Here is a 27,278-nt window from a genome sequence, read left to right as displayed (position 1 = left end):
CTTACAAATGCATTCCTTAGTTGAAGGTCAGTACACTATACCACACTATACCACAAACATGCATAGAAGGAAGCTCCATGTGAACTAGCTCTAAATACCTTAATAGCGGAGCGATACCACGTTTTACGCATTTATCAAATAGAGTCAATCCATCTCGAATAATACCTATTAATAATGAAGTATAATTTGCAAAATAGTTAGATACCTACCCATAGCATAAGCCCAACAAAGAATAACTGTGTAGGTACATACCAAGTAAATTAGGGTCGGACTGGAATTAGCTCTAATACGTCTCATCTAATAAGTCTTACAAGTGTGCTTTCACCCTAAGCAATAGGTAAACGCTCTGACGCAGCAAAAAGCACGTCTATAAATGTCACTATTCTTAAGCATCTAACGTCGCTAATGAGCACCCTCAACAGGTTCCTAACAACCTGACCGACGTTCTTATAATATTGTGCAAATCTTTTTGTCACAAGAAAGCAAGTCATCTCAAAGCGTTCACAGCAATTAGTTGTGTAGTCAAGCTCTAACGAATAGGGGATTACAGAAAGTGATGTATTTCGTTTTTAATTAATCGATGTTACTTATATTCCGCCGTCGCGTCGTTCTGGTTACTTCTACCACAAATTAGTGAATAGTTACTGCTTCTACGCCATCTTTAGAACAGGCTGACACGAGTGTTAGGGCTCCCGCACACGGGCCACCAGCCACCGGCCACAAGACGCCGCCACCGGTATATTTTCTGTACTTTTCATACATTTTATATGGACTCGCCGCACAAGGTTGACGCTGGTGGCTGCTACACGCTTCTAACTTCTCGTGGATGCCTCAGCGCTTGTGGCTGTCGCGAGTGGCTCGTTTGCGGCGACACTTACGAATAGTAAGTACGGGTCATAGTTACTATAACTATAAACTACAGGGACTGTATGAGCTACTAAAATATACTAAAATATATTCCGGGACTTATGACTACTATCCTAATAGGTACTATTCATGAAGTCACCCTATAGAGCAAAACACTATTGGTTATACAAGATTCAAGATTTCACTTCGCATTCGAACTATATAATTAAGATCCATGAACTTGTTAGAATTTAGTAGCATAATTGAGCACTTGCTTCATAAGTAGTTAGTTCCGGTTACAGATTGATCTCTAGTTTATCTTTTTGTTCATTAGTTATTTAACAGGAAATAATAAATTTAGGAAAACAAGCCCAACAATCAAGCCATACATCACACACCCAAAAATACGATGCAATAAACAAAAAGGTATGACCTCAATTATAGCATTCATAAAAATGATATCTTCTAATCCTCTGACTAGCTTAATGATCTTTAAGGATAGTGCTTATCGTCTATCATTTCTTATTTTTTATTTATTTAAAAAGTACCTAATCATATAAATTGTGTAATATTTTTCTCATTTTATCTAGTAGTTACTTCTAATTTTATATAATATGCATAATAATTATTTAAATGACTTGTTAGAAGTTGTCCTTAAAGTGCCACTTACGAACTCAATTATATTGAATATTATTCTGCATTTAATAAATCGTAAGACATACATGCTAAGTATCAGAGATGAGATTACAACAGACCTCATATTTCTAGAAACGCATAAATAGGATATCATTACACAAGTAAAACCACAATCGCTTTGAAATAATACCGGGAATATCGAATTTCAGTGCAATACAGTATTGTAGCAATAATATTAATATACAATGAGAAATCGAAGGTTATCTATGCGAGTAACATAAATATTGTCTTAACTCTTGCTATGAAATCTATTGAAATGAAGGGAGATGAAAAATTATTTGCGATCTAAACTTGAGTGCATTATTTCTTGTAGCTTTCTCTTGCACTTGGCAAAATGGTAGACTTTTTCATTTACATTTTTCATTTTCATATTATGACTGTAACCTAGGTACATTCCTGTAAAGTTTCATACAAATCTGTCCAGTAGGTACCTAGTATTTACGTGAAAGAGTAACAAACATCCATTCATCCATCCATCTTTACAATCTTTCGCGTTTAATAATTTTCTATATTATAAGATTTTGCAAATTATATGTATATAGCGACAACCTGACAAGGGCCAACTAACGAATAAATTATGCATATTCTATAAAATAAATACCTACTACTGTTCCTGCGTACAAATAGGCATTGCTTTATTTTATTGCACATAATAAATCTGCAAAGCCTAGGCATTAGCGATTACATTGTACTTTGCGTAATACCTGCTTGCTAAGTATGAAATCGAGACCAGGCGAGCGCGCAGGAATTAAATTGATTTTCAATTTATCTGCGCATGTTATAACATCACCACTGCTCGAACGGTGAAGGAAAACATCGTGAGGAAACCGACATGTCGAAGAATTAAAAAGTTCGACGACATGTGTCATCCGCCAACACGCACTTGGCCAGCGCGGTGGATTATGGCCTGTACCCTCATAGGAGGCCCGTGTCCCAGCAGTGGGAACGTATATGGGCTGATGATGAAGTATGAAATATAGTTACGTATTTGTGCAGCTTAAATGAATAAATCGCTTCTAGCTTTGTAATAGCCTACATATTTAACTGTCACAATCATTTGAATACTATATATAATTTATAACAGTTTAAAATATTTACATATAGGTATCGCATCGTTATAATTAGGATATTGTTAAACAAACACTTATTCGATTGTTTGAAAAATTGTAAATTTAATCAGTAATCGGAATTTTAAATCCGAACACTCAATTTTATATTCTACTAGCTTTCCGCCCGCGGCTTCGCCCGCGTTTTCAAAGAAAAACCTGTTCCCGTAGGATTTCCGGGATAAAACCTATCCTATGTCCTTTCTCGGGTATCAAAATATCTCTATACCAAATTTCATGCAAATTGGTTTAGTAGTTAAGGCGTGATTGAGTAACAGACAGACAGACAGAGTTACTTTCGCATTTATAATATTAAGTATGGATATATGTATAATGATTGCAAAGATAATTTTTATTATCAATGAAAAAAGATTTATTGAGGAAAACCAAAACCTCATACAAGCAACAATAGCAACGTCTATTCTTATTCAACTTCGAGATATACCTAACTAACAATTAAAATTCATATAAAACCGATTCCAATACAAGTACCACGCTCAAATACCAACAGACTCGAATACAACCGAAGCCACTTGGTCAAACATAATGACCAAAGTTTACACAGCACTACACACAGTAATATGACATGATACACGTGACACAACTCTTTGATACGCCGCTTTTTTGTGTGTAATAGCATTTTAATGTGTGCAAATTGATAATTTTATCGAACTGTTTTATTACGCAGATGGTCTGACCGATCGTTAATGTTTGTGTGTGGTGTTAGATGGATCAGATGTTTTATATGGGAGTAATATAGCTGGTGGCTTTCGGCTATTATTATGCTAGCAATCAATAATTGCTTATATTTCCATATAATTTGTTTTGCATCTAGAAGTCGACATGTAAATCATCATTGGCCTAAGATAATGTAAAAAATATTGAAGGTTTTCAAATTAATAATTAAACTTTTGAGAAGCTGTGGATTCTGATCAATCCCTGGTTTGGTTGTCTATTCCTCACCTCACATTATGAGGGTGATGGAATTGATAATGATTTGCGATTGCTTCTATTGAAAACACTTAATAGGTACCTATCACATCTACAAAATTGACTAGTTTTGATCATTTGCAAAAAACTGATCAAGGTAAGAGTCCTATTATATTTATGTACATAGCGTAACCAAAATTCAGGTCTATCCTTACTTGCTATGGTAACACGAGTACTAACACGAATTAATTAGTCACTCAGGCTTACAAAAACAACGAAAAGGCTAAAAAAACATCTAGTGAGATATGAATCAGCTCCTTCCGCTAAACCGTTGCGATTCTAAGGTAAACAACTACCTACCTACATTGGAAAACTACTTATTACAGGTACAGAGAATAACAAATTATCGCCTTAAGCTTCGTATTTAATTTGTATTGCTTGTGACTGTCGTGATTGAATAATAGTCAGAAAAGTCTTATTCTTTGTCCTGTTGCAACAACAAATATTATATAAATGAGAAGACTTTCAAAGTTAACAACTTATGAGCCATAAATGAATAAATAATAGTAAAAATAAATATACGAAATTCGATTAAAAATGACCCAATAACGATACATTACAACTCGCAAACCGCAATGCATCGAATAAATAAAAATTCAAACAAGGCCTTATAAGTCACAATCCTTGACGCCTCCCTTCACCAATCAACCTAAATAAAATCATTGATGTAAAGGCGTACATATTCAAGTTTTATTGATGGCACCGACGTATCGAAAAAGATGTACCGGTAATAAAAACACGCAAGATCCCGGGAAAATTTATTGCTATGGTCTGGTAAAGGTCTTAACAGACTGTTGCCTAACTATAACGCCAAGAATATAGCCTATAAACGAAATCATCAATATAGCCAAAGTTAGTACAATATTTGCAGATACCCGTTAAGGTTTGCTCATCTTTTTCAATTTTGGAATAATAAACTTGGCAAGAATCCAAAAAAAAGGTTCAGAATAATTGTAAGAGGGATCATTTTACTTTTCAAATCTTAATCGAGAGCTTTAGAGGTTTTACTCTCCTACGTAAATCGATACACACAACCAATAATTTTATCAAGCTTTCAACTTTGCATTTCGTATTTTATTTATATTGGTTCCACCTTTATTGTAAGTAGCCGTCTGCTATCCGTCACGCATAATTATTATATGCAACAGAAACCGGGCCTATCGCTTTACTTGTATCTTATTTTACAACCATTGCAAAACAGTCCAGCCGTAAGCAATTTACATACATGATCTGGGAAAATATACGGGTTTACAATATTCCATTTATTTGCTTTCGAAAACTTTATAGCAAACATTGTAATAATTATTGTTTATAGCGCTGGTACTTTATACGTTTTTATGGAGATCGTAATTCGCAAGTATCGTGATTGATACAAATGTGTTACATATTTTTAAAAAGCGTTCATAAAATGTCAACTAAAATAATGACTAGATACGATGGAATTGCGACAACTTCCTCTGCAATAGATGTTGATGAGGGGATCAAATTAGCACTATAGCATGGTTGCGTATTGTATGAGTTTTTTTTTTGTCTGTATTTTTGTATTGGTTTTTATTTAAATGTATGGACCGTGGTGCTAGAATTGAGTTTTGAAATAAATGTTGTACCTAGTTCTTTTTCACATGTTCGTCCAAATTAATGTGTACACTTTAAATTACTAGTAAATATTCATTTAAAAATAAATCATCAGAAAAGCATATTTCGCAGATATTTAAATTGTAAAATAAATTTACACAATTCGCCATAAAAAGCCGACTATAAGTAAAAACAACTACTAGCTCCTCTGAATCAAAACAAATCCCCTCTTTCCTTAGGCGATATTCATACTCGTGCCAAACCGCCTAGTCCGTACTCACCCTTAGCAATTAGCAATTGTTATTTTTAGCTCGTACCGCAAAGGTGCGGCACTGTCATCTCGCATACGCATTAATTATTATCGCTATCACGACATGCGACGATCCGACAAATTAACACGCAATGTAGGGTTCGTTTACCTAGACCCTAGTTTTTTTGGGGGCCGAGTCACCTTCGTCCGTAGGAGTATACCCGGAGTATGGATTCCCTACACGTGGCCCCTGGGTGGTGCTAATCAGGTGACATGGTGGGAGACAATCGTCGCGGCTATAATGACCACCCATCAGCTGAAGCCGTGTCGCCAAGCGTCCGCGTTCCGACACGATGAAGCTGATGTAGCCTATGTGAAGACGGGTCGAATCAGTTGCGCTTATACAACCTGGACGATTTGACGCACACTTATGTTGTTGCACCTGGAGACTAGTCATGGAGGGTAGCGGGATCCGAGGCACGGTTCACCGCTGGCCGACCGCTAGTCAGTAGGGGGCCCAAGTAGCGTGCTAGCCACATGTGAAAGGCTGCCCCGCCAACTAGCGAAAAATCCCAAGATGCGCCATAGTGCCGGTTGGCGACCGGATGAGAGGGCCCTATGGACATCCTTGGGGGGGCTCGGGCGTCCCCGCAGTCTCCAGACTAGTCCCCATCAGTGTAGCTTCTGAGTGTGTGTCTCAGGTCTAGAAGTATAGCGCCTCGATTCACTGCCGTCTTCACACCTACTTCACTCTTCAATTTATATGAAAAAAGCAAGGTACAAGAATAAAGTTGTACAGCGGCAGCACTCCCTCTCGCTGAAAGTAGACCTCACTAACATCAGAGGTCTACACTCCAACCTCGCTGCAGTCCACTTCCACCTAGAGACTAGCAATCCTTGTATCTTGTTCCTCACGGAGACGCAGATTAGATGTCCGTCTGACTTGGCGTACCTATCCTATCCCGGCTACACCCTGGAGCACAATTTTAAAGCTCGGTCAGGTGTGTGCGCGTACGTCCGAGACGACATCTGTTGTCGGCGTCTCCGGTATCTTGAAGACCCCCATTTTTCCGTATTATGGATGCTGGTGGACACAGGCCCAGAGAAACTTCTCTATGCATGTGTCTACCGAGCGCACAGCGGAGACCAGGAGACGATCAGGCTCACAGAGTACCTAAGTGAGGCGGCGGACGCTGCTCAGCACAAATACCCTTCCGCTCAGCTTGTGTTACTGGGGGATTTTAATGCCCACCACCAGGAGTGGCTATACCCATACCAGTGCACTGACCTCGCTGGGAGAGAGATGCGTAAACTTGCTATAGCATTGAATCTCACCCAGCTGGTTCAAGGAGCGACGCGGGTTCCTGATGTTGAGAGCCATACAGCCAATTGCTTGGACCTTCTGCTGACAACAGATCCAGACCGTTACTCGGTAGCGATTTCCTCGCCGCTTGGCAGCTCCGATCACTGTCTGGTGAAATCTGTATCTGTCTACTCGCCGCCCGATCCCAGTCCTAAGGGCTCTCGGCGCGTGTGGCAATACAAGTCAGCTGATTGGGATGAGATGCGTTCCTTTTTTGCATCATATCCTTGGCGGCCTGTCTGCTTTTCTTCTGAAGACCCTTCGACCTGCGCGGATGCTGTGACTGATGTGTTGCGACAGGGAATGGAGTACTTTATTCCATTCTCCGACGTAGCCATGTCCGGCAAAGCTCAGCCCTGGTTCAGAGCCGATTGCAGACGCGCTGAAGCGCTTAAGCAAGAGGCGTATCTGGCTTGGGTTGACGCTCGACACCGCAAAGCGAGGGATGTATCTGAAAAGAAGAAAGCCTTTAACCGGGCTGCCAAGTCCTGCAAGAAGGCTCTACGGAAAGCTCGATTTGACCACGTTAGCCGTATAGGGAACAAACTGGCTTCTTACCCCTCCGGTAGTAAAGCGTTTTGGTCCCTGGCAAAGTCGGTTGAATCGAATTTCTGCCGCCCCTCACTTCCTCCACTGCTGAAACCTGACGGGACGCTGGCTCACACCGCCGTAGAGAAAGCGAACCTATTTGCTACTCTATTTGCGGAAAATTCTCGTCTGGATCCTGCAAGCGCAAAACCTCCCAGTCTACCTGGATGCGAGGCGAAAATGCCGGAAATTCGCATCCGTCAGACGGAGGTTCTTAAAACGCTGCGGAATCTTGACGTGAATAAAGCCAGTGGCCCTGATGGAATTCCAGCCATAGTTCTTAAAACCTGTGCGCCTGAACTTGCTCCTGTTTTGACACGCCTCTTTCGCCTTTCGTTGACGACTGGAATAGTACCGAAATCATGGAAACTTGCCAACGTGCAGCCTGTGCCCAAAAAAGGCAGTCGTGCCGATCCTTCCAACTACAGGCCAATTTCAGTCACGTCCATACTCTGTAAGACTATGGAACGTGTACTGAACAGCCGGCTCCTGGCACACCTAGAAGCGAACGACCTCCTCAGTGACCGACAATACGGGTTCCGCCGAAACCGGTCTACTGGGGATCTTCTAGCGTACGCCACCTACATCTGGAGCGAGGCCATCGAGAATCATGGTGAAGCACTTGCTGTCTCCCTTGATATCTCAAAGGCCTTCGATAGGGTCTGGCATGATAGTCTTATTGGCAAGCTTCCATCCTACGGTCTGCCTGCTGGTCTCTGCGCCTGGATCTCAGATTTTCTGAGAGACCGGTCGCTTCGGGTAGTCGTCGACGGCTGCTCGTCCGACCAAATGGCTATAAATGCCGGAGTCCCTCAGGGATCAGTTCTTTCCGCAACACTCTTCCTGCTACACATCAACGATCTGCTGAAACCCGGTATCTATGGGTACGCAGACGATAGCACTGTTGTGGAGAGATATGTATCCAGCGCGCGAGCCAGTACGGCACAAATTCAGTCTCTACGGGAGGCGATGGTTGATCGCATGAACTTGTCCTTACAGGCGGTCTCCGACTGGGGCGATGCCAATCTGGTCAAGTTCAATGCGTCTAAGACCCAGGCGTGTCTATTCTCCGCTAAACGGAGTCCATTCCACCTGACTCCGAATTTCCAAGGTGTGTCCGTGCCGATAACTAACCACCTCGAGCTTCTTGGTATCACCTTAACGCCCACTCTGAACTTTGGTTCCTTCATTGAATCTAAAGCCCAAGTAGCCTCAAAAAAGCTTGGAATTCTGGCGAAGGTGAGACAGTATTTCAGCCCGGGACAGTTGCTCAACCTTTATCAAGCACAAGTCCGATCGTGCATGGATTACTGCTCTCACCTCTGGGACGGTTCCGCCAAGTACCAGCTGGAGGCGCTTGAGGCGATAGAGAGGCGTGCCAAGAGGCTCATAAACGACGATAACCTAGTAGGCAAAAAGCTCCAGAGCCTCGGTCACCGCCGCAGAGTGGCCAGCTTATCGGTCTTCTATCGGATACACTTTGGAGAGTGCGCTGCGGAACTGCACGATCTCGTTCCGCCATCCCCGTTCTTCCATCGATCGTCGAGGCGCACAGATTCTAGGCATCGCCATATGGTGGACGTTCCATGTACCCGGACTAAGCGGTTCGGTTCCACATTCTTTATCCGAACCGCGAGGGACTGGAACATGCTTCCTGAGTCTGTGTTCCCCGACGAGTACAATATGGGGGTCTTCAAGCGTAGAGTGAACAGGTACTTTCTAGGGAAGCGCGTTCCATCTTAGACCACATCTCAGCTTAACATCAGGCGAGATTGTGGTCAAGCGCTTCCCTATTACCAATAAAAAAAAAAAAAAAAAAAAAAAAACCCTTACGAGCTACGACTATTTGACTGTACATCAACTGTAATCACTTGTAAGTAGTCCATTAAAAACAACGTAGAACTGTTAACTTTAGTAATCTGTGGTACCTTTGATTGTATAACAACAGTAAATGCAGGAAACCGAGGTAAAACATGGTTCTGTAGATAATTTATAGGTAGGTATTTTATATGAAAAATGTTAGATAATTTAAGTGAAATGAAAGCTCATTAGAAAGAAAGCAGACACAATTTATTTAGGTATTCTTAATGTGGGAACAGAAGAGTCCTCTCTTTTGCATTCATTTAAAAGACAATAGAGGAAATCGCTTAATTTTTTAAATAACATTTTAAGTAATCATATAATCATAACTAATTCATATATAACTGTCGTAATAGAGCACAAGAAAAGTAACAACTTTCAACATCTTTATTTGATTAAAATATGTAAATCTGATAAAACATAAGTGCTTTAACACTTAACATTATCAATATTATTGTTTATGTAACCTTAATTTTTATTGACTCACGTATCAACAACAAATAACTTAATTTGTATTTATTCAACTCTTGCATAACCTTTTTACTGATAAGAATTTTTTACGTCTACACGAGTTATTATTTTGTCAAGGATCTCTTTTTACGATACAACATAATTGTATGAAAATTTTAACAATTTTATTAAACCCCTTTTATATGTTTTGACCTCCCTTTCTTCAAAGTGTTCAAAGTATGCATCCAGTACAAAATTTCTCGTTCGAAATCTTAAATGATTTTATAGAACGTTCTTATAATTCAAAGGTCCTTTCATAGACCAAACAAAGCTTTACTCAAAATAAACACTGGCATACAAAGGCAATTCCTCAAACAACGTATGAACTCTGTTTATTTTATACAAAGGTCATGGACCTGCTAAACATAATAGTCAACGATTGGATTTAATAGCTCTACGCACGGGAACTTTATCGCGAACATCGCAAAGTAATAATCACATACGAACATAAAAGTCGATATATTTTACTACTTACTAATAAACGGGTTGACCCTTACTGGAACCCATGGACTAGTATACAGCTAGCATAATTGATATTAATATTGCATTTACTAGCTATTCCCATTATTTATGTAAAACTAATGCTACTCGTAGATAACCTATGCAATAAAAATAACTTATTGTTATATAATTTCGTATAATACGATAGTGGAATAACAAATAACATAATAATAATAATAAAGTACAGAAACGCATATCTAACAACTTTCTAAACATATAAAATACTATACCAAACAAATACATTTAAAATATTTCGCAAAAAATTTTTGTAAAATCTTATAAAGCTACCCTCATGTTTTCCCAAATTCTCATAAGAATGGGATGTATGAAATATTCTAAGTTCAAATCTAACAAACACATTTTAAATATGACCTCATCCTATTTTAGGTACATTAAAGCGATTATATTTCGCGTTATTACAAAATAACGACAAACTTGACGACACGGAAGAACAATGTTTATTCCAAAATATAACTTTCTTAATTTGAATAATATAATTATTTTCACAAAGCAAACAACTAATGACCTATTGAACCCCATAATTTGATGAGGCTAGTTTTACATACTGTTTATATTTTGTGAGGTTCTAAAAACTAGCCTCATCAAATTATGGGGTTCAATAGGTCATTAGTTGTTTGCTTTGTGAAAATAATTATATTATTCAAATTAAAAAAGTCATATTTTGGAATAAACATTGTTCTCTAAGGGAAAATAAAACAATTGAGTTTTCAGTCAACCTAAGAACTTAATACATCTTTGTAAATAAATTTCTGGACTGTCTGCAGAACTTGGCACACATTTAGATCTCATTTCTTTTTTTGGCAAATTAAGTCAACGATTGAACTCGGCTCCAATTTTTACATTTATGTTTTTGGTGGGATAACTATCTCTACAAACAGGTGAATGACTCAAACGGATAGACCAAATAGTGTTATCATCAAAATAATGTAAACATAACGTTATATGGGGTATACATTCAACTTTTAAATTTATTTGGATTATGTTTCACGGCCGTTTGTCGTAATTAAAGCACGGTCTGTTGATGAAATGATGACTTTTTTATATAAGAACTCGTATTAAACGACTAATTTAAAATGATGTATAATTTTTGATAATTTTGATAGCTTAATCCTAGCGGTCACTGTCCTAATCTATACTAATATTATAAAGCTGAAGAGTTTGTTTGTTTGAACGCGCTAATCTCGGGAACTACTGGTCCGATTTGAAAAATTCTTTCGGTGTTAGATAGCTCATTTATCGAGGAAGGCTATATGCTATATATCATCACGCTACGACGAACGGGACGGGAGCCACGGGGGTGAAACCGCGCGGAGCAGCTAGTCAAATATGTAGTTCTTTAGGACAGTGATCGGATTGAGATGATTGATATTTTGAATGGCTCATTAAATATCATATATTAATCATATAAACATTTCAAAATGGTATATATTTAAAACTTATTTAAAAGTATAATGCTGAACTTCCTTTCGAATGCTATGAACGGACATTGAAATTGACTTTGACCCCGTTCTGAGCCATAAAGATGCCGTAGAACAATGTTATTTTTTTAAGTTATGTTTTCCAAGTGTCTTATACATACATTTTTTTAGTATGTATAGGATAGACATGATTCGTTTGTTTTCGTTGCTCAAAATTACTCAACATATTATAATGGTATTTAAAAATCGTTCAGACTTTTGAGTTCAAACGAAACTATTTTAAATCAAAAAAATATGGTCAATAATCAAAATGATATGGCAGAGATTCATAATTCTTAAGAAATAACGGCGTAATATTGAAAAGACACATGTTCATAACTCAATACATTCCCATGAAGAATAATAGCAATTCCTTGCCTTATTCGTCGAAGTCTATTTCCCATGGATAATGTAAAAGGGGTCAATAGGAAAATAAAACGTTTCAATGGAGACAGAGACCCAGTTTCTATTAACTTATGAGCTTGCTGTATAAGAAGAGTCGCACAAATATTCAACAGGTGGATTTTACAATGATACCTCTATCGAGGCCAATAAAACTAGGTAGGTACGTTAACGTGTGATTCGAAATCATAATAAAACGAAACAAAATATTACAATAAGTTTTTCCACTTAACGGAAAACAATATGTACCTAAGACCAGCTAATGTACATAACATAGAGAAAGTTTAAACCTAACACTAAGTAAACTATTCCTTTCATACAAAATATTTTGACGAGACGAGAAATCAGATATAACAGAAATTGACAGTCCAGTGTCCAAAGAACAACCAACCTTGGTATATATATTTAAGTCCTATCATTCCCACAAAAAGCTTTAATATGGAATACATGTATCAATAAAACATTGTTTCTAGAAAGCTAAATAGACCTATATCTCTACCATCGCTTCCAGTGGCAGTAATTAGTATTCCTTTGAACACTGACAATGACCACGACCTTGTTGGGGAAACAGGGATTATAGATAGCCTAATTAGTAAAGAGGAAGCAATTAAGCTATGCCTAAACATGTGTATCTATCACTCTTATTAACATGATCATTTGGTAAGGGTATTATCCTCACATTTCTATTCAATATAAAAGAAAGTGAAATACCATATTAAGATGCCTGTTTCGCTAAATATGATTAAATCTATTCTCATATATCTGGTAAAAAAATCGTTAAAAACGCGCTCATAACTAAATTAAGCAATATTTAAATTAAAACTATAAAACGTTAACACCACTAGGCTTATTAGATAAGAATCCTATTTTAGTTAAAGATAAAAGACAATTTATGATACCTCCATATGGATCGTCAATTCTGGCGACCCACGTCACTTCGCATGGGAACATCCCACTGTTGGAATTGAGACATTTCCGAAATATGCTCATAAATGTATCACAATATTGTAAAAACCTTACTTTATGGCGATGTTAAATACAAAGTGACTCCCACGCATTTGCACGCATACGCAAACGGGCTCGCCAATAAAAAACTAGTTTTACAAGCGCCGTGGCATTTGAAAAAATATATTTTACATATTTCTATAGACTTAACGATTTGTGGACAGGCCCTTTCTTAAATCTCATTTTTGTCACATATATGTATACTATTCATATGCTTTACAACCCTCGATCTGGTTTGGACTTTATTTGAGGAGAAAAATTTTAACACATCGTTATCAACTTACTAATGTTAAATGTGTATGTGTAACTGCCTTATTTCTCTCCAGAACTCTGATAAAGTAAGTATATTATAATTGTGTTAGAAACCACAAAATCACCAGTAATAAACAGATTTCACCAACCTTGCACCCACAATAACCTGGTCCCTTGCAACATCGAACAACAGTTGCGAAAACGATCTGGCATCCTTATCTTCGAAGATATCGCTATCTGACGCCAACAGGTCTGAAAATAATGATGATAAATTATGATAATGCGTAAAAATCCAAATATATCTTATCTGTATTACACAGAGCCTACAAATAACGGATTTATTATGCAAGGTCGTAAACTCACGACGAATTGTCTACGGCTGAAGATCGAAATAATTAATGCTTTATAGCCTTGAATTAAATATGGAGAATTCTTCAAAGGTTGCCGCTATTTTATAGCTATGTACACTAGAAGAATTCGCGTGATAATTATTGTATAAAATAACAGATTATTAAAATATCACAACAAAAAACACCCAGTGTAGGTACGTCCTAAATTGTCCATACGAAATTCGACGAAAACATTATGCCTTTAATAATAATTTATTATAAGGAGAATCCTCGGTAACCTGTCACTTAACCTCCAAAATTGGCATTTCTCTGTGACCACAGATAACTTTCTATTCTCATAACACATATTTATCACCCCAATACATTTAGATAACCTAACAAACACGCGAATCTTTGACTGACCTACTATCATTTATGTATTAAGATATTTCATTTAAAATCTAGTATTTGATCGCATGTGATGAATAGCGCACTTAGGATTGAAATATTGGACATAAATCGATTTATACCTCTTATAAATTAAATCGAAATCTTAGTTATGCTTATCAAGTATTGGAAAACTAGGTGATAGAATTGGATCATATTAGTGGGCGTATGAGGAAATATATCCTGAACAGTTGGGTAATTTGTTTTCAACTGTCTTAAAATTGTCGTCATAGATTTGAAGTTAAGCCGCTGAATACTAGAATTAAAATGTTGGAAACGTACCGGTCTGTTTGTAATTAATGATAATATAATATATAGTCCATACTAATATTATAAAGAGGAAAGGTTTGTAATTATGTATGTATATGTAGTGTTTTCACACATAAACCTCTCAACCGATTTTGATGAAATTTTGCATAGACAATCTTTAGACCCTGAGAAAGAACATAGGCATTAGGCTACCTTTTATCGAGAAATATGTACCACGGGCGAAGCCGGGGCGGACCGCTAGTAGTAGATATGTACGTTTTACTTGTCCCTACTTCTTCTGCTTTGTAAGCAGATACTAAACTCGGACCGTTTAGATACAGGATTAGGAAATGTATTTATCATTGAATATCGTTTCTTGACTAGAGGATGAAGAGTGGCACCAAATCATGACAAAATTAAAGCATTATCTTTTTTTATGTTTCAATTACCATGTAAATAAAAGTTATGGCATCACAGTGCAGTCAAATTGCATTATCTTGTCCAACATAATAATTAAGATAAAGTCTATAAACAACTTAAAATATATGTATCTAAGTATCTTACACTGAATAAGAACTAACTCCTACGTATTCTTGTTTTTAATTTTAGGAAACGAGAAAATATCTTTAATTAACATATTGGATCATTTGCATGCATTTATTTTAAAATAATATTTCCGGTCTAGTCGTTTTAAATGATAGTACAAATCAATTTTATTGTTAAATGTCATAAGAATATAATATCCTATCTATATATTTACGAAGATATGTATTTTTTATATTTAAAGCCGTTTAATATTCAAGCAACACATTCACACGCATAAAAGGAACAATTTAAGAGAACATAAAACTATAAACAAACTTCATATTTAAGGCGAAGAACATCAAACAAAGTGTTTACCCAAAATTAACAAAACTGAATAAATTAAGTCTAATGTTCAGCAAACATTCGCTTATGTTTGGCAAATATAAGGCTTTTACGGCATCATATGTCCATGTGGCCTCAATAAAACGAGTCAAACTTGGTTAGTTATTGCACTGAATTTCGAAGTTTCCCATAAACAGACAAACATACTCGATGCTAATACAAATGAGCGGTAAGATGATTCCGTTATAATATAATTACAAAAATTTTCATCATAATAAAATCGGATACATAATTAACAAATTATCGTATGGTTACATTTTACATAAACAAACACGCAATAACTGTTAAGATACAGTAATATTTTTTCAATATTCATATCTCTTACGAATACTTTGAGATACTAGGTATGTAGCCTTAAACACAGTTAAAGTTCTATGTTAATGTGTCAACCCAAAAAATACCAAGCAATAGTCGCGGGCGGAAGCTCATTGTCGATAAAATATGATAATCACCGATGCAAATTAATCCTTCAATCGAATGTAGGTAATCATCTTCATTACTTGTAAGATCTCTAATAACACACCCACACTATATTTAGACAATAGGCGGCCCCGTTCTGTCTATAACATTATAACCAGGATGAATCACGACAAATTATCTACTACATATCAGCCAGTCTACATAGGTCTTGTGAAATGTCTTCGAATGACATCCTGCGAGGTCTGTCAACTTCCTGTGAGATACTGTGTGTAATAGATTTAAATTACTGTTATTTAGAGACACAGCGAGGGAGATTATGATAGGTTTATCTCGCAACCATCTTGGTTATATGAAAATACCTTACGGGTTTCCAGCGTTCACGTTGTTTTTAAGGAAGAGAGGAGAAGTCAATGACCAACCGTTTAGTTTCTATCTTGGGTGTCTTATATTGATTTATCGTTCAAAAGATGTGAAAATATTGAATTCCATAAATTTAACAAAAGGATATAAGGCCTAACACTTTTATATTCAAAACTGCCTCTACAAGGGACAAAATATGTAAGTATTAAATACAAACAGGACAACAAATAAAAATGCACAGGACAAGACAGCCATCAAATTATTCCTACACAGTAATAAATAAACGCGTGTCCTGGGACAGTTTCTTTGAAATAAACTACACAACTAATGCCCATAAGTGGGTACATTCATGAAAATTCATTAGCCAATTCCAATCATCGTGCGTTCAAATTGCTTTGCTTTAGCATTGTTCCGTGAAACAAAACAACGGAGCATTAAAACAATCATAAATATCACATGGAGAGCTTAACGGCATGAGATCTTGTAAGCTAATAATGGTGCGTACACACAGAGCCTTTAAAAAGACTTATGTTCAAAGACCAAATTTCACACATTAAAATATGACTCAACGTAAATCGCTTATTTTATTTTGTAATACACTATAGTGTTTACACGAAACTATTAAAACTAATAGGCCGTTCATTGCATACTGTTTACTCATTCTACACGACAATTTACAAACGACCTTCGCAGTTCGCACGTTTTATTTGTCAATAATACTCGCTTGTTCGCTCTCGTTCGGTATTTTAGGTCTGTGTAGACGGTCCATAATACAATCTTACCTTGTTTGTTTATTATCCTGAAGTCGTCTTCGGGAAGTTCACCCCTGCTCAACACGAGGCAGCCCAGGACAGCGACTAGCTGATAACCACGCCACATTTTGATGCCTTCACGGTTATTTACGCTGCAACAAAGACAATTGTTTAATATTTAACACATGTTGAACATTTGAAAGGCCCGTTTGAACCTTTTTTGTGAGGCTATTAAAGTTTGAAGTGACCATATTATACTTTTACTGTTACTGAGTTAAGGGTAACACACTTTCACGTCTCAAAGCTCCACTAAAGCCCTCCATTGTAGTTTTATGACAATACACATATGGACATTATAATTAACCAAAAGACGGACAGAAAATAACACGATTAATTATTTTCTATACCGGAGAAACAAGGATTAAAATTATAAGACGCTTACCGACACAACATCTTGTGTACTACCCACAAAACTAGAGAATCATAGGCTTTTAAATTAGACACATAAACCAAACCGTTGGCTCAAGCTACCACACGTGTAATTTGTTACATGCATATAAACCAAGTTATACACAAGTCGGTAGTACTTAATTTTTTGCGTTATTTGCGCGAGTGTGGTCTAAAATCTACTCCTTAGCAATTACTTCAATCTCGATTCTCGTTCTTTGATGTACAAAAAACGTTTAATGGCCAATCAAAGTAGATAGATACCGTCGGCGTTCATTTCTCTCAAATTGACGTTTATTGCGACAAATTAATATAACTTTATAGTCTAGGACGTGGTGCTTGTATTTTCTAATTAATAATAAATCTTACTTCGTTTATAGCGCAATCAGGACGCGATCTATCAAGGTGACGATTAATTTTTAATGCCTCGATTAGTAAACTAAGTCATTATATCACTATAAAAACTATTAATTCAACCTTTTTTTCATATAAACGTTACTTTAAGTGTAATATTTAAATTTTTAAGGGTGTTAAAATCCATAACAAAATTTACAATATTTCGAATTATAAGCAATTATCCAGCTATCTCCCAAACTATAATATACCTACAATATCGAGATATTAATTTTCTCTGTCGCAATCAAACTATCGCTCGTAATCCGCTTCAAATATTCCAAATTTGAAATGATTAGCATAAAGAATACAAAACCAATAACTTCGTAGACAATTTAATTTATGAGGTCATTACAGACAAAGGCTCTTATAAGTTATTAGTTATTGAAAAAGGCTTTCTCTTATATACCAAGAATATAGGAAGCAATCACTATAATCATTACAAAATAATATTCCCAATAAAACATAACTTTCTCAAACCTACACATTAATTTCAATACACTAGATATAGCCATAATTATATGATTTCCGAGATTTGCGACACTATCTCGTTAGTGATCACTTCATAGCGCCGATAACAGTTTCGCACTCATTAGATCGTATTTTGCTGAAAGGCTATCTTCATAAAACAAACACGAGATAGCTAATGTTTATAAACTCGAGATACGTTCGAATGCTAAATAGACCGACCTAGATTGTGCACTCATCAATTATGTTAAGCCGTGCCTACACGTACTAAATGCGTTTTAGACTCGGAAGTGTGTTAATGCCTTAGATTAGCAATGAGTTTATAGTTGCAGTGGTTGCAGCATACACCGATACGATAGAGATAAGAACCAAAATATGCAGAATAAATGAAGATCCGTACGTATACGGTATAATCCTGTACCTTCTGCATCTAAAGTAAATATCTTCGAAATATTTTTTTTATTCGAAACACGTCTTCCACTTTAAATAAAGACTTAATTTGTCTACTTTCAGGAAAATTCACTAAGCAAACGGATTTGAACGTTCCGAAAGGAAAACGTTGGTGGGTGACATTACTACTGAAAAAATATACACACAGCGTAATAAATTAGTTCTTTCGTGCAGCACCAGATATAAAAATAAAACAGAAAACAAAGGCAGAGTCGCTGAAACATATCCGTAATCTGTACAATAAAGCCGCCATAACGTTAATAAATTAATAATAAAAAAATCAAAGTAACGAAGGCTACACGGACATGAGCTAGTTTGTAGTTTTTTACGATTCGGACGTTAGTTAATGGCTGCGTCTCAAAATAGCAAGCTTACAAAATAAGTTATCTACCAACATAATAAATCATATTAATTTTTTGTTGGGGCGGAACGTAAAAACCTAATCTACTCCAGGCAGTAATGACTGAGCCAATTTTGTACATAAATATAAATTGGAGCGGCAAAGAAATCACGTACATGAGTTCCGCCATTAAATTGATATCATTACAAACATATCCCAGAGTTGAATGCATTTTAATGTTCAGCTAGATTGTTTTAAAGCGCATCTAATGTTAGCTAGTTGAATGAGAAAGTTATTTAAATAATTGAAAGAAATCCGGCAAAATTATGCGCGGCGAATTGTGCCTATTGTGGAAGTCTAACATTAAAAAGTCGTTTCTATAAACGTAAATGGATGTCTTTACCTACTTACGTAAAATTTATTTACCTAGGTTAGTCTATATTTCTATTGCGTTTATCTAGGGCTGACGAACTGGTTTGAATTAATTTATAAGTACGAAGAGAAAAACAACTAAGTACTGTCCCGAAAAAAAATAAAACTCGAATAATCCAATTTCTTACCTTTCTTATTAATTAAAGACTCAACAGCTGTTAAATAGTATTTAATGATAGAAAAGCTATTTAAATTCAATTGCACTAATAAACCGAACAAGACATGGTTGTAATTCGAATGTGATTGCCTACACACGATTTTCTGTTTTGACGTAGAAACTACATACTTAAAGGTAATAAAGGAAAAACAATTTAAACTTCTTCACGTCCTTATTGGCATTCCGTTATTAATTTTAACTCAATATTTGAATACTAATTGGCTGTCAAATATCGTATTAATTTACTTATGTTAAAGCTAATATTTGTCTTCTAGAAAACTGTCGTTTTATTTTTATCCCACCCAAAAAAATCTTCAAATATTTTAAGTCGAATCTATTACGTAACGAGGCATATAGGCTAAGTACGTTAAAACCCCGCGTGCTTTAAGTCGTTGGATCTAAAATTGTATTTTAATACGATTTCAAGTACCAGGGCGTGCCAGCAGAAGCAATATGGATAAGCGATAAGACGATCTATTTGATACACTTGTGGGTCCCTACGATATTTTTTATACTATACGACACGATATTCACCTGTTGTCGATGTCTGTTAAAGGAATGCAATTTACTTTGAATGTTAAATTTGATAATTTGCATTAGTTATATGAAAAATATTACAAGTTACATCTACCTACATGGTAAACCATGGTTTGAAACTTCAATGCACACTGAACAAGACGTCTAAATAGTTCATTTCACCCTTTTCACCTAACTTGTGTTCTTTGTATTCAGTTTTTGACCGGCACAAGCTAAAAAATCTCAATTAAATTGATTCAAATTGTTTTACTGCAGACGGTCCAAATTCGAATGTATCCATTTACCATACACGCATCAAACCGTCCGATATCGTATCGTACAACGTGCAAAGGCCCTCAAGATTAACCAGCAACAAGTGGCAGTTATTTGTTTAGATAACCAGTTTTAACCTAATTGGAGTTTACAGACCCTGTTCCGAACTGTCGCGGTGGGCAGTTGAATTATTATGGTCTCTATGATTTGTTGCAACATTGTCGGAATGGCATTGAATATCTGTTTTGGTTCGCTTCAACCTGCCATGCTGTTTGTATTTATGGTTTTTCCTTAAACGTTACTGAAAGGATCCTGTAAGGTGAAATTGCTGTACCCTATTCATCACTTTAAACTTTCTGGATTTATTGTATTCATCAGTAAAACTGTATTCTTCGGTAATGAAGGTTTCTAACTTTCTATCAAGTTTGAACAATGGATATTTTGTTAGTTTTTGATGAGAGTAAAAATAAGGTTGCTTCATGGCAATACCGTCACGTCATGGAGTAAGGCGACGATTTTGAATCTTGAAAAGAAGTTTCACTTCTGACACTTGTACTCGGCACACACGCTCACCTATTTTAACGAACCCAGGGTAACTATCAGTTAAAATAAATCTAACAACACATCTAAAGGCAAAATGCAGCAAGCCGTAATTTACACTACAGAGCGTGCCAAGGAAATAAACATACATGCACTCGAAAAACAACTACCTACCTACCTTCTGGCGCCGCCATCTCAAATAGCACAGATTAAAAATCCCTATAAATTAATAAAATCAATATTCTCTTTACGAGTGTACACAAGCGTAGATAAACATTTTCCAAAGTATTTACTATTGATAAGGTGCATCAAACCGATTGACCTGTATTGATAACGTATATTTACTCACTGGTAGTAAACTCCTTAACTGATAACGATAACACACGAGTAATTACTCAACTGATAGTACGTAAAAGTAATGCTTAGTTACATTTCTATCGACGAAATACCTAGGTACTGTAATTATAAACGTTACGATATACAAGAACAACAACAACAGAAAAGCCAAATCCTAATTCATCCAAAAGCTTCTGTTTTACTTATTAACATAAGCATTATTGAACATCCAAATATAGCTAAAACAATAATATTAAAGGCAACCTAGACCTAGTCCTTTGACAACATTAAACTTATGTAATACTTGTACATTCTATTTACGTGTTTAACATAAAGCACGACCATAGACAAGGTTTCGCATTTGTACAGTCCATACAACATTACAACACCAAAACAAACTAGCCATTGGAAGCGTCGACAACCATAAATTCTAGCACATATACGCGACCCTTGTTACCGGCACGTCAGCCCTAAGAATTACCTTGTTAACATATTTGTTCAGCAAATATTTTAAGCTTTTCCTCTCCACTGTACACGCTACGTGCCTGCAAGCATGTCGGTAACAATCAACACGTATCGCTGAAAACATAACTATTGCCTATAGCGGCTAACTAACAATGGACTCTCACAGTGCCAATGAAAACAAGGAGCCAGTATTTCTGGGAAGGTAATGGAGCACACAGATGGGATTTGTGGACCGTGCATTGCGGCTGAACTGCTGTTTGCCAAATTAATGAATTTGGCACATGAACAACACAGCATGTTTTTGAGATTCATTGTGCTCATATAAAACAATCACGGTTACAGAAAACTCGTCCCTTAACGAATTATATTATGTTGTAGTTATAGATGACTATAAAATAATCCATATGAGGTGTTATTTAACAATGGTTCCCTAACATACCCAGGTTTGTACGCACACTACAATAGCATTGAACCCTGGGACATTAGACCGAGTTCATTGGTGCGATTTTATTGCGCCCGTAATAAATCTAGGCACCTTTAATGTATCGAGCTTGTATAAAAAACTCCATTTTTAACTAGCGGTCGTAAAACTACACAGGTAGGACGAAGTTTCCTAACGAATTCCTAAACAATTTCTCTTTTAGATACGTATTTACTGTCTCTATAAAACGGAAGAAACATACAAAGAGACGTAGCTTTGATGCAAGAAAAGTTAATACTTGTACAACGTACGTACCAAATGAGAATAAATTTGATGATGATAATGTTGATTGATTGAAAGCCTTATTGCATTTTGTCAAGGCAAAACTTTTTAAAATAATTAACATCATAACTTAGCACGGTTTAACTTAAAAAAACCCATTGGACAGTGATATGATAACTCCTTGGTGTAAAATATATTATGCTCAACAAATCCAACGCATCCGAATAAGTCAAGTTCGACTTTACCTACACGATAATAAATCCTCATTACGTAATAAAAAATAAACAAATGCATTATAAATCATTTACCATCATTAATCTTAAGAACACACAGCTCATATTATTACTTAGATAAACCTATGCTCTTAGCCAGCGAAGTAAATTGATCGCTTCTAAGAGCATTACGAATGGTTAATATTAGAATATAACAAACTCATTATGGGGAGATAAGAGGTAAGACGTATAACACGCTGCACTAACGTCTAAATGCTAAACCCCGGTAGTGGTTAATCCGAAGATATCGCGTCGATCGTAAAATTATTTATTATAGCACTGGCAACTTTCAAGGGCTCGGTGTTGCTAGATAAGTTTCCTGTAATGATTTTGTAGAAATGCTATTAAAATATTACTTTATTAACTTCCTCGCACGAGCTTTGAATAGCTTTGCTAACTTAAGTAAAGTTTCTTTTTCTTGTTATTGCACTTTTTCTACCACATAAAAAAAAAACATTTTTTTTTAATGAGCCTTTAAGCAGCTAGATTTTAGCCCAGACCAACTAGGGTCATTGCGCCAGTTCGCGTCCACTTAGTGCAGTTGGAAAGTTTGAAGGAGAAAATAAAAATGTTCCAGTACAAATTTCAACGCAAAATTTATGTAACGAGTTCATTACATAGTCTATATTAAGATTTACTTTCAATTGTGTTGAAAAAATCATGTGGTTTTTATTTATCTAGACAAATAGCAGAATTAGGCGTTTTACCCAGTTCGCGTCCAAAAATTCCAGTTTGCGTCCACCCGTGGACCAGTTCGCGACCACCAGCTTAGAAAAGGAATTAAGAGTGTATTGGGTGATATTTTATCAGATAAATGCAAATAAAAATGAGATTTTAATAAATTATTTATTTGCGAATATAGTTATTTAATAAAAACTGGCCAAAAGCGAGTGGAACTCGTACACCGAGGGTTCCGTATTAACAGGTTTTTTTTTCATATGTTTTAACTGTAAATGATTCTTTTTTCAATGTTTCCCTTATTTGTGCTATAAGAAGTTGCTTCGTATCGAACTTCAAGTGTCTGTGTTCACGGAAAGTACCCTGTAGGTTTTGATTCCCTTGCGAATGTCGAAATTTGCAAAAATTTGCAGCATAAACGGCTGTATCTTTTGATTGCTTTGGCTTATAAGTTTGATTTTTTGACTGATTCAAGGGACCGTAGACTTGAGTATTCAATATAAATTTCAGCTTTATACCTCCACGCGTTACTGAGAAAAATCATCTGCCGGTCTGTCTTTCTGTCAAGACAGACCGGCAGATGGACATACATATACGGACGGATATCAAAGTGATCCTACAAGGATTTTTCTTTGAGGTTCGGAACTAAAATCAACATAATTATTATTATAATTCACTGTAAGGAAACTGGAAAAACTTTTTTATATTTATCTTCTCATCATTAATAGAACTAAAAATTAACAAAAAACAAAGACTCTCATTCTCAAAGATACTAGTCTCATTCTTAGAATACCCATTTTAAAATGAAAAAATAGTTATAGTAGTAATAATTTTAATGAAAATTCAAATTATCAACATGTACTCTTCATCAAAAATTTACTATCAATTTTTAATTACTTATTTTAACAAACAATTCATTGCTACGTAATGAAAAACAATGTGGACGCAATATGTTCTATTGTTATGCCCTATAGGTCTAGTTTGCGCCCACCGTGGACGCAAAATGGAAGTTGTACAAATTCGGTGTAGTAATTCGCGTCCACCTTATTTTAGCTATTAATTGTAACATAAATAAGCTGATTTATAATCCATACTATTCCATGTTTTGTTAGCAAAGTAAAGAAACAGTTACATATTCAAAAATTCACATTTAACAATAAGATACTTACCGTCAAACGCGACGCTGCGCACTATTTTTCCCGCGCGTTTTAGCTCTCTCGTTTTATAGCCAAAATTAAATATTTTTTTTAAATAGGATAGGCGGTGCACAGGCATATTTTGAATATGTGTGCATATCTCTTATACATTGAGGTATTATCGGTAATTTTTCTTATTACAATTTTACTTAAAGTATACTTATTTTCGTGAATTTTCTAAAAGATATCCGCAAAATGGACGCGAATAGGCACATGGACGCGAACAGGCACAATGACCCTACATGTTGGTAAATTGTAACCAAGTACTGTAAGCTCATAGAAAAAATATTCAGACTTACCTTGCATTATTTAGTTATATGGCTTTAGATTAAGCCTGTAATTAAATTTATTAAAAATGCAAACTTTCTAAATTATAATTAACTGATTTGCAGGATTATATAAAAACTTGAATATCATTTATATAGTGTTAATTACAGGAATTTGCATTTAAGATTTGTGGCAGCTCCATTTTCGGTTTCTAAGAAGCATGATAAAAATCTCATCTGACAAAAAACAAGATTTCAAGTTTGAGGTCATGAGATGTGACCTTAGGATTTAGACAATGATCAATGTTTAAATCTTTATTTATAGGAATTGTGTCCGAATAAATAAAATAATAAATAGAGTAGCGGTAATTATAGAATTGACTTAATTGCCTGTAATTTATTGTGTAGTGTATTTAACCTATGCATGTAATTTTTAATAGCATAGGTCATAGGAGATTAAAGAGCTTTAATATACTTGAAATGATTGACATGTCAATTATTAATACTGCTTAAAATGCATAATTAATAAATAATACTTTTCATAGACTACTAAATACACCATGCTACTTTCAAACATATGTACTATGTATATCACATTAAAACCCGTACAATAACTTATAGAACATGCTAAAACAATACCATAGCTATTACAAGCCTATTTACATCAATTGTTTAAGAGTACATCATTGATAGCAATCAGAAATGTTCCCAATCATTAATTTGGCCTCATCTAAACGGCAACACTTGTAATGGTCTAGCATTGTATTCATTTAGATTTGCATTCGTCCCATTGTGTGCAAGATGAAGACATTAGAATAGCTTTTGTTTACTTGCACCTAACATGTGCGGGTAATTTGTAGATATTTTACTTTACAATAAGCTGCAGCCGTAATTGTTGGCACGGTAATTGTGGTAAATTTAGAATCCATTCGAGAAGTAAATTAAATGTTTAAGTTAGTTACGTAGGTATTTTATTTAATATGTTCATTTTATGTAAAAGCTCATGGTTTCTGTGTTCTTTAAATGTATTGCCGAGTAGAATATATAATAATCATTACTTAAGGATTTTTCACTCTATACCATTGATTAAAAGAGAAAATACTTTTTTCTTATTTTGACAAATAAGAAAGAAAAATAAAAACTTACAAACAAAGGGTTTGGGTTGCCCAAAATCAAAATGGTTTTATTTTAATTTAAAAATAATCACTTTCAAAATTCTAAATTTAAAAATAACGAAAGCACGAACTAAGTGACAACCATGTAATAATTATAAGATACCCTCAGAAACCAGAAGTGTACCTACTAAAGCAATTAGAAAAATTTATACAGCAAGATTCATAAAATTATAACGAGCGCAGTTATACCAAACAAATTATTAAGCACAAACTTATTATAAAATCTATTGCAAACTTTCAACTCCTAATATCGCTATAAACATAAATAAAGCGATATGAAACTTTCGCAACTCGAGGATGTGTAAATAAAGAGCACATCTGCGAATATGCGATAGCCATTTGCGAAAAAACTTGCATGTTACGAAACAAAACATGAAACTTTTTACTTACCATAAATGTTATGTCGGTGAAGTTGCGAGTTGTATCGAAATTCGCGTAACATCGGCCCATTCTCCTCCTGGATTACCAGTTTAAGCCATTGTATAATTCATCACTTTATTTTTATTTTTTAACTCTAGCAAAACTTGTCCCGAGCACTGTTTATATATTTATTTGTTGATCCAAAACGAGGTTATGCAATTTGTCCGAACATCTGGAGTCCACTTTGATTTCACTTTGTTTATAACAGAAGTATTCGTAAACTAGTTAGCGAGAAACACCAAAGTTTTGAAAATATGAACCGTACAGGTAAGCATACACCGATAAACGGGTGGCTTGCTGGAAGGACGAAAAAAAACAATAAAACTAACGACTCGCGTCTCGCAAGCGGCAAGCCGTACCGAAACACACTCCACAGTCCACAATCTACGCAACTGTGTGCGTGAATGAATACGCGGTGTGCCGCTGCCGCCCCGTGCTCGCGCCTCGCAGTATAGCGCACACTCTTCAGTCTTCACTAAACTGATAATGTTGCTAGTATCAGATATTACGTTTCCCTAAAAAAAAAATTGTATTTATAATTTATTTTGTTCTTATCCAGTATCCATTTTGTAATATTTTACAGACTCTATGGCTTCTTTCATATTATATAATGTTTTTTTTTCATTTTGTTTGTTGTTTTTCATACTATAGAAGTAGTTACATAAAGTTTTTTTTTCGTTTTTTATAACTAGATATAAAAAAAACATCACGTAAAATGTTTGCTTTTGTTAAATTTGTCCTCCACTTGTATATAATTAGTATTTTCAAAATTTATCGATGTTTTGAAGACATATATGTTAATAACGGACTGTAATTTTTTCTTAATCAAACATACGTAGTATATT

General features: G+C 35.5%; 1 protein-coding gene across 1 annotated transcript in view; it reads right to left on the bottom strand.

Moving 5' to 3' along the window:
- The window catches only part of LOC123700681 (semaphorin-5B), a 43,111-nt gene extending 16,303 nt beyond the window's left edge, over positions 1-26,808 (bottom strand). Inside the window, exons 1-3 of the mRNA XM_045647963.1 lie at positions 26,404-26,808; positions 16,937-17,058; positions 13,572-13,674 (exon numbers count right to left, since the gene is read on the bottom strand). Of these exons, the coding sequence (XP_045503919.1) occupies positions 13,572-13,674; positions 16,937-17,033 (200 nt within the window). The 5' untranslated portion in view covers positions 17,034-17,058; positions 26,404-26,808. The remainder of the gene's footprint in view (positions 1-13,571; positions 13,675-16,936; positions 17,059-26,403) is intronic.
- Between the last annotated feature and the right edge of the window lie 470 nt (positions 26,809-27,278).

This window comes from Colias croceus, chromosome 20 (genome assembly GCF_905220415.1).
Source record: "Colias croceus chromosome 20, ilColCroc2.1".
Lineage (NCBI taxonomy): Eukaryota > Metazoa > Arthropoda > Insecta > Lepidoptera > Pieridae > Colias > Colias croceus.
Note: the sequence above shows the minus strand (reverse complement) of the source record. Positions and strands in the feature narration are given on the sequence as shown.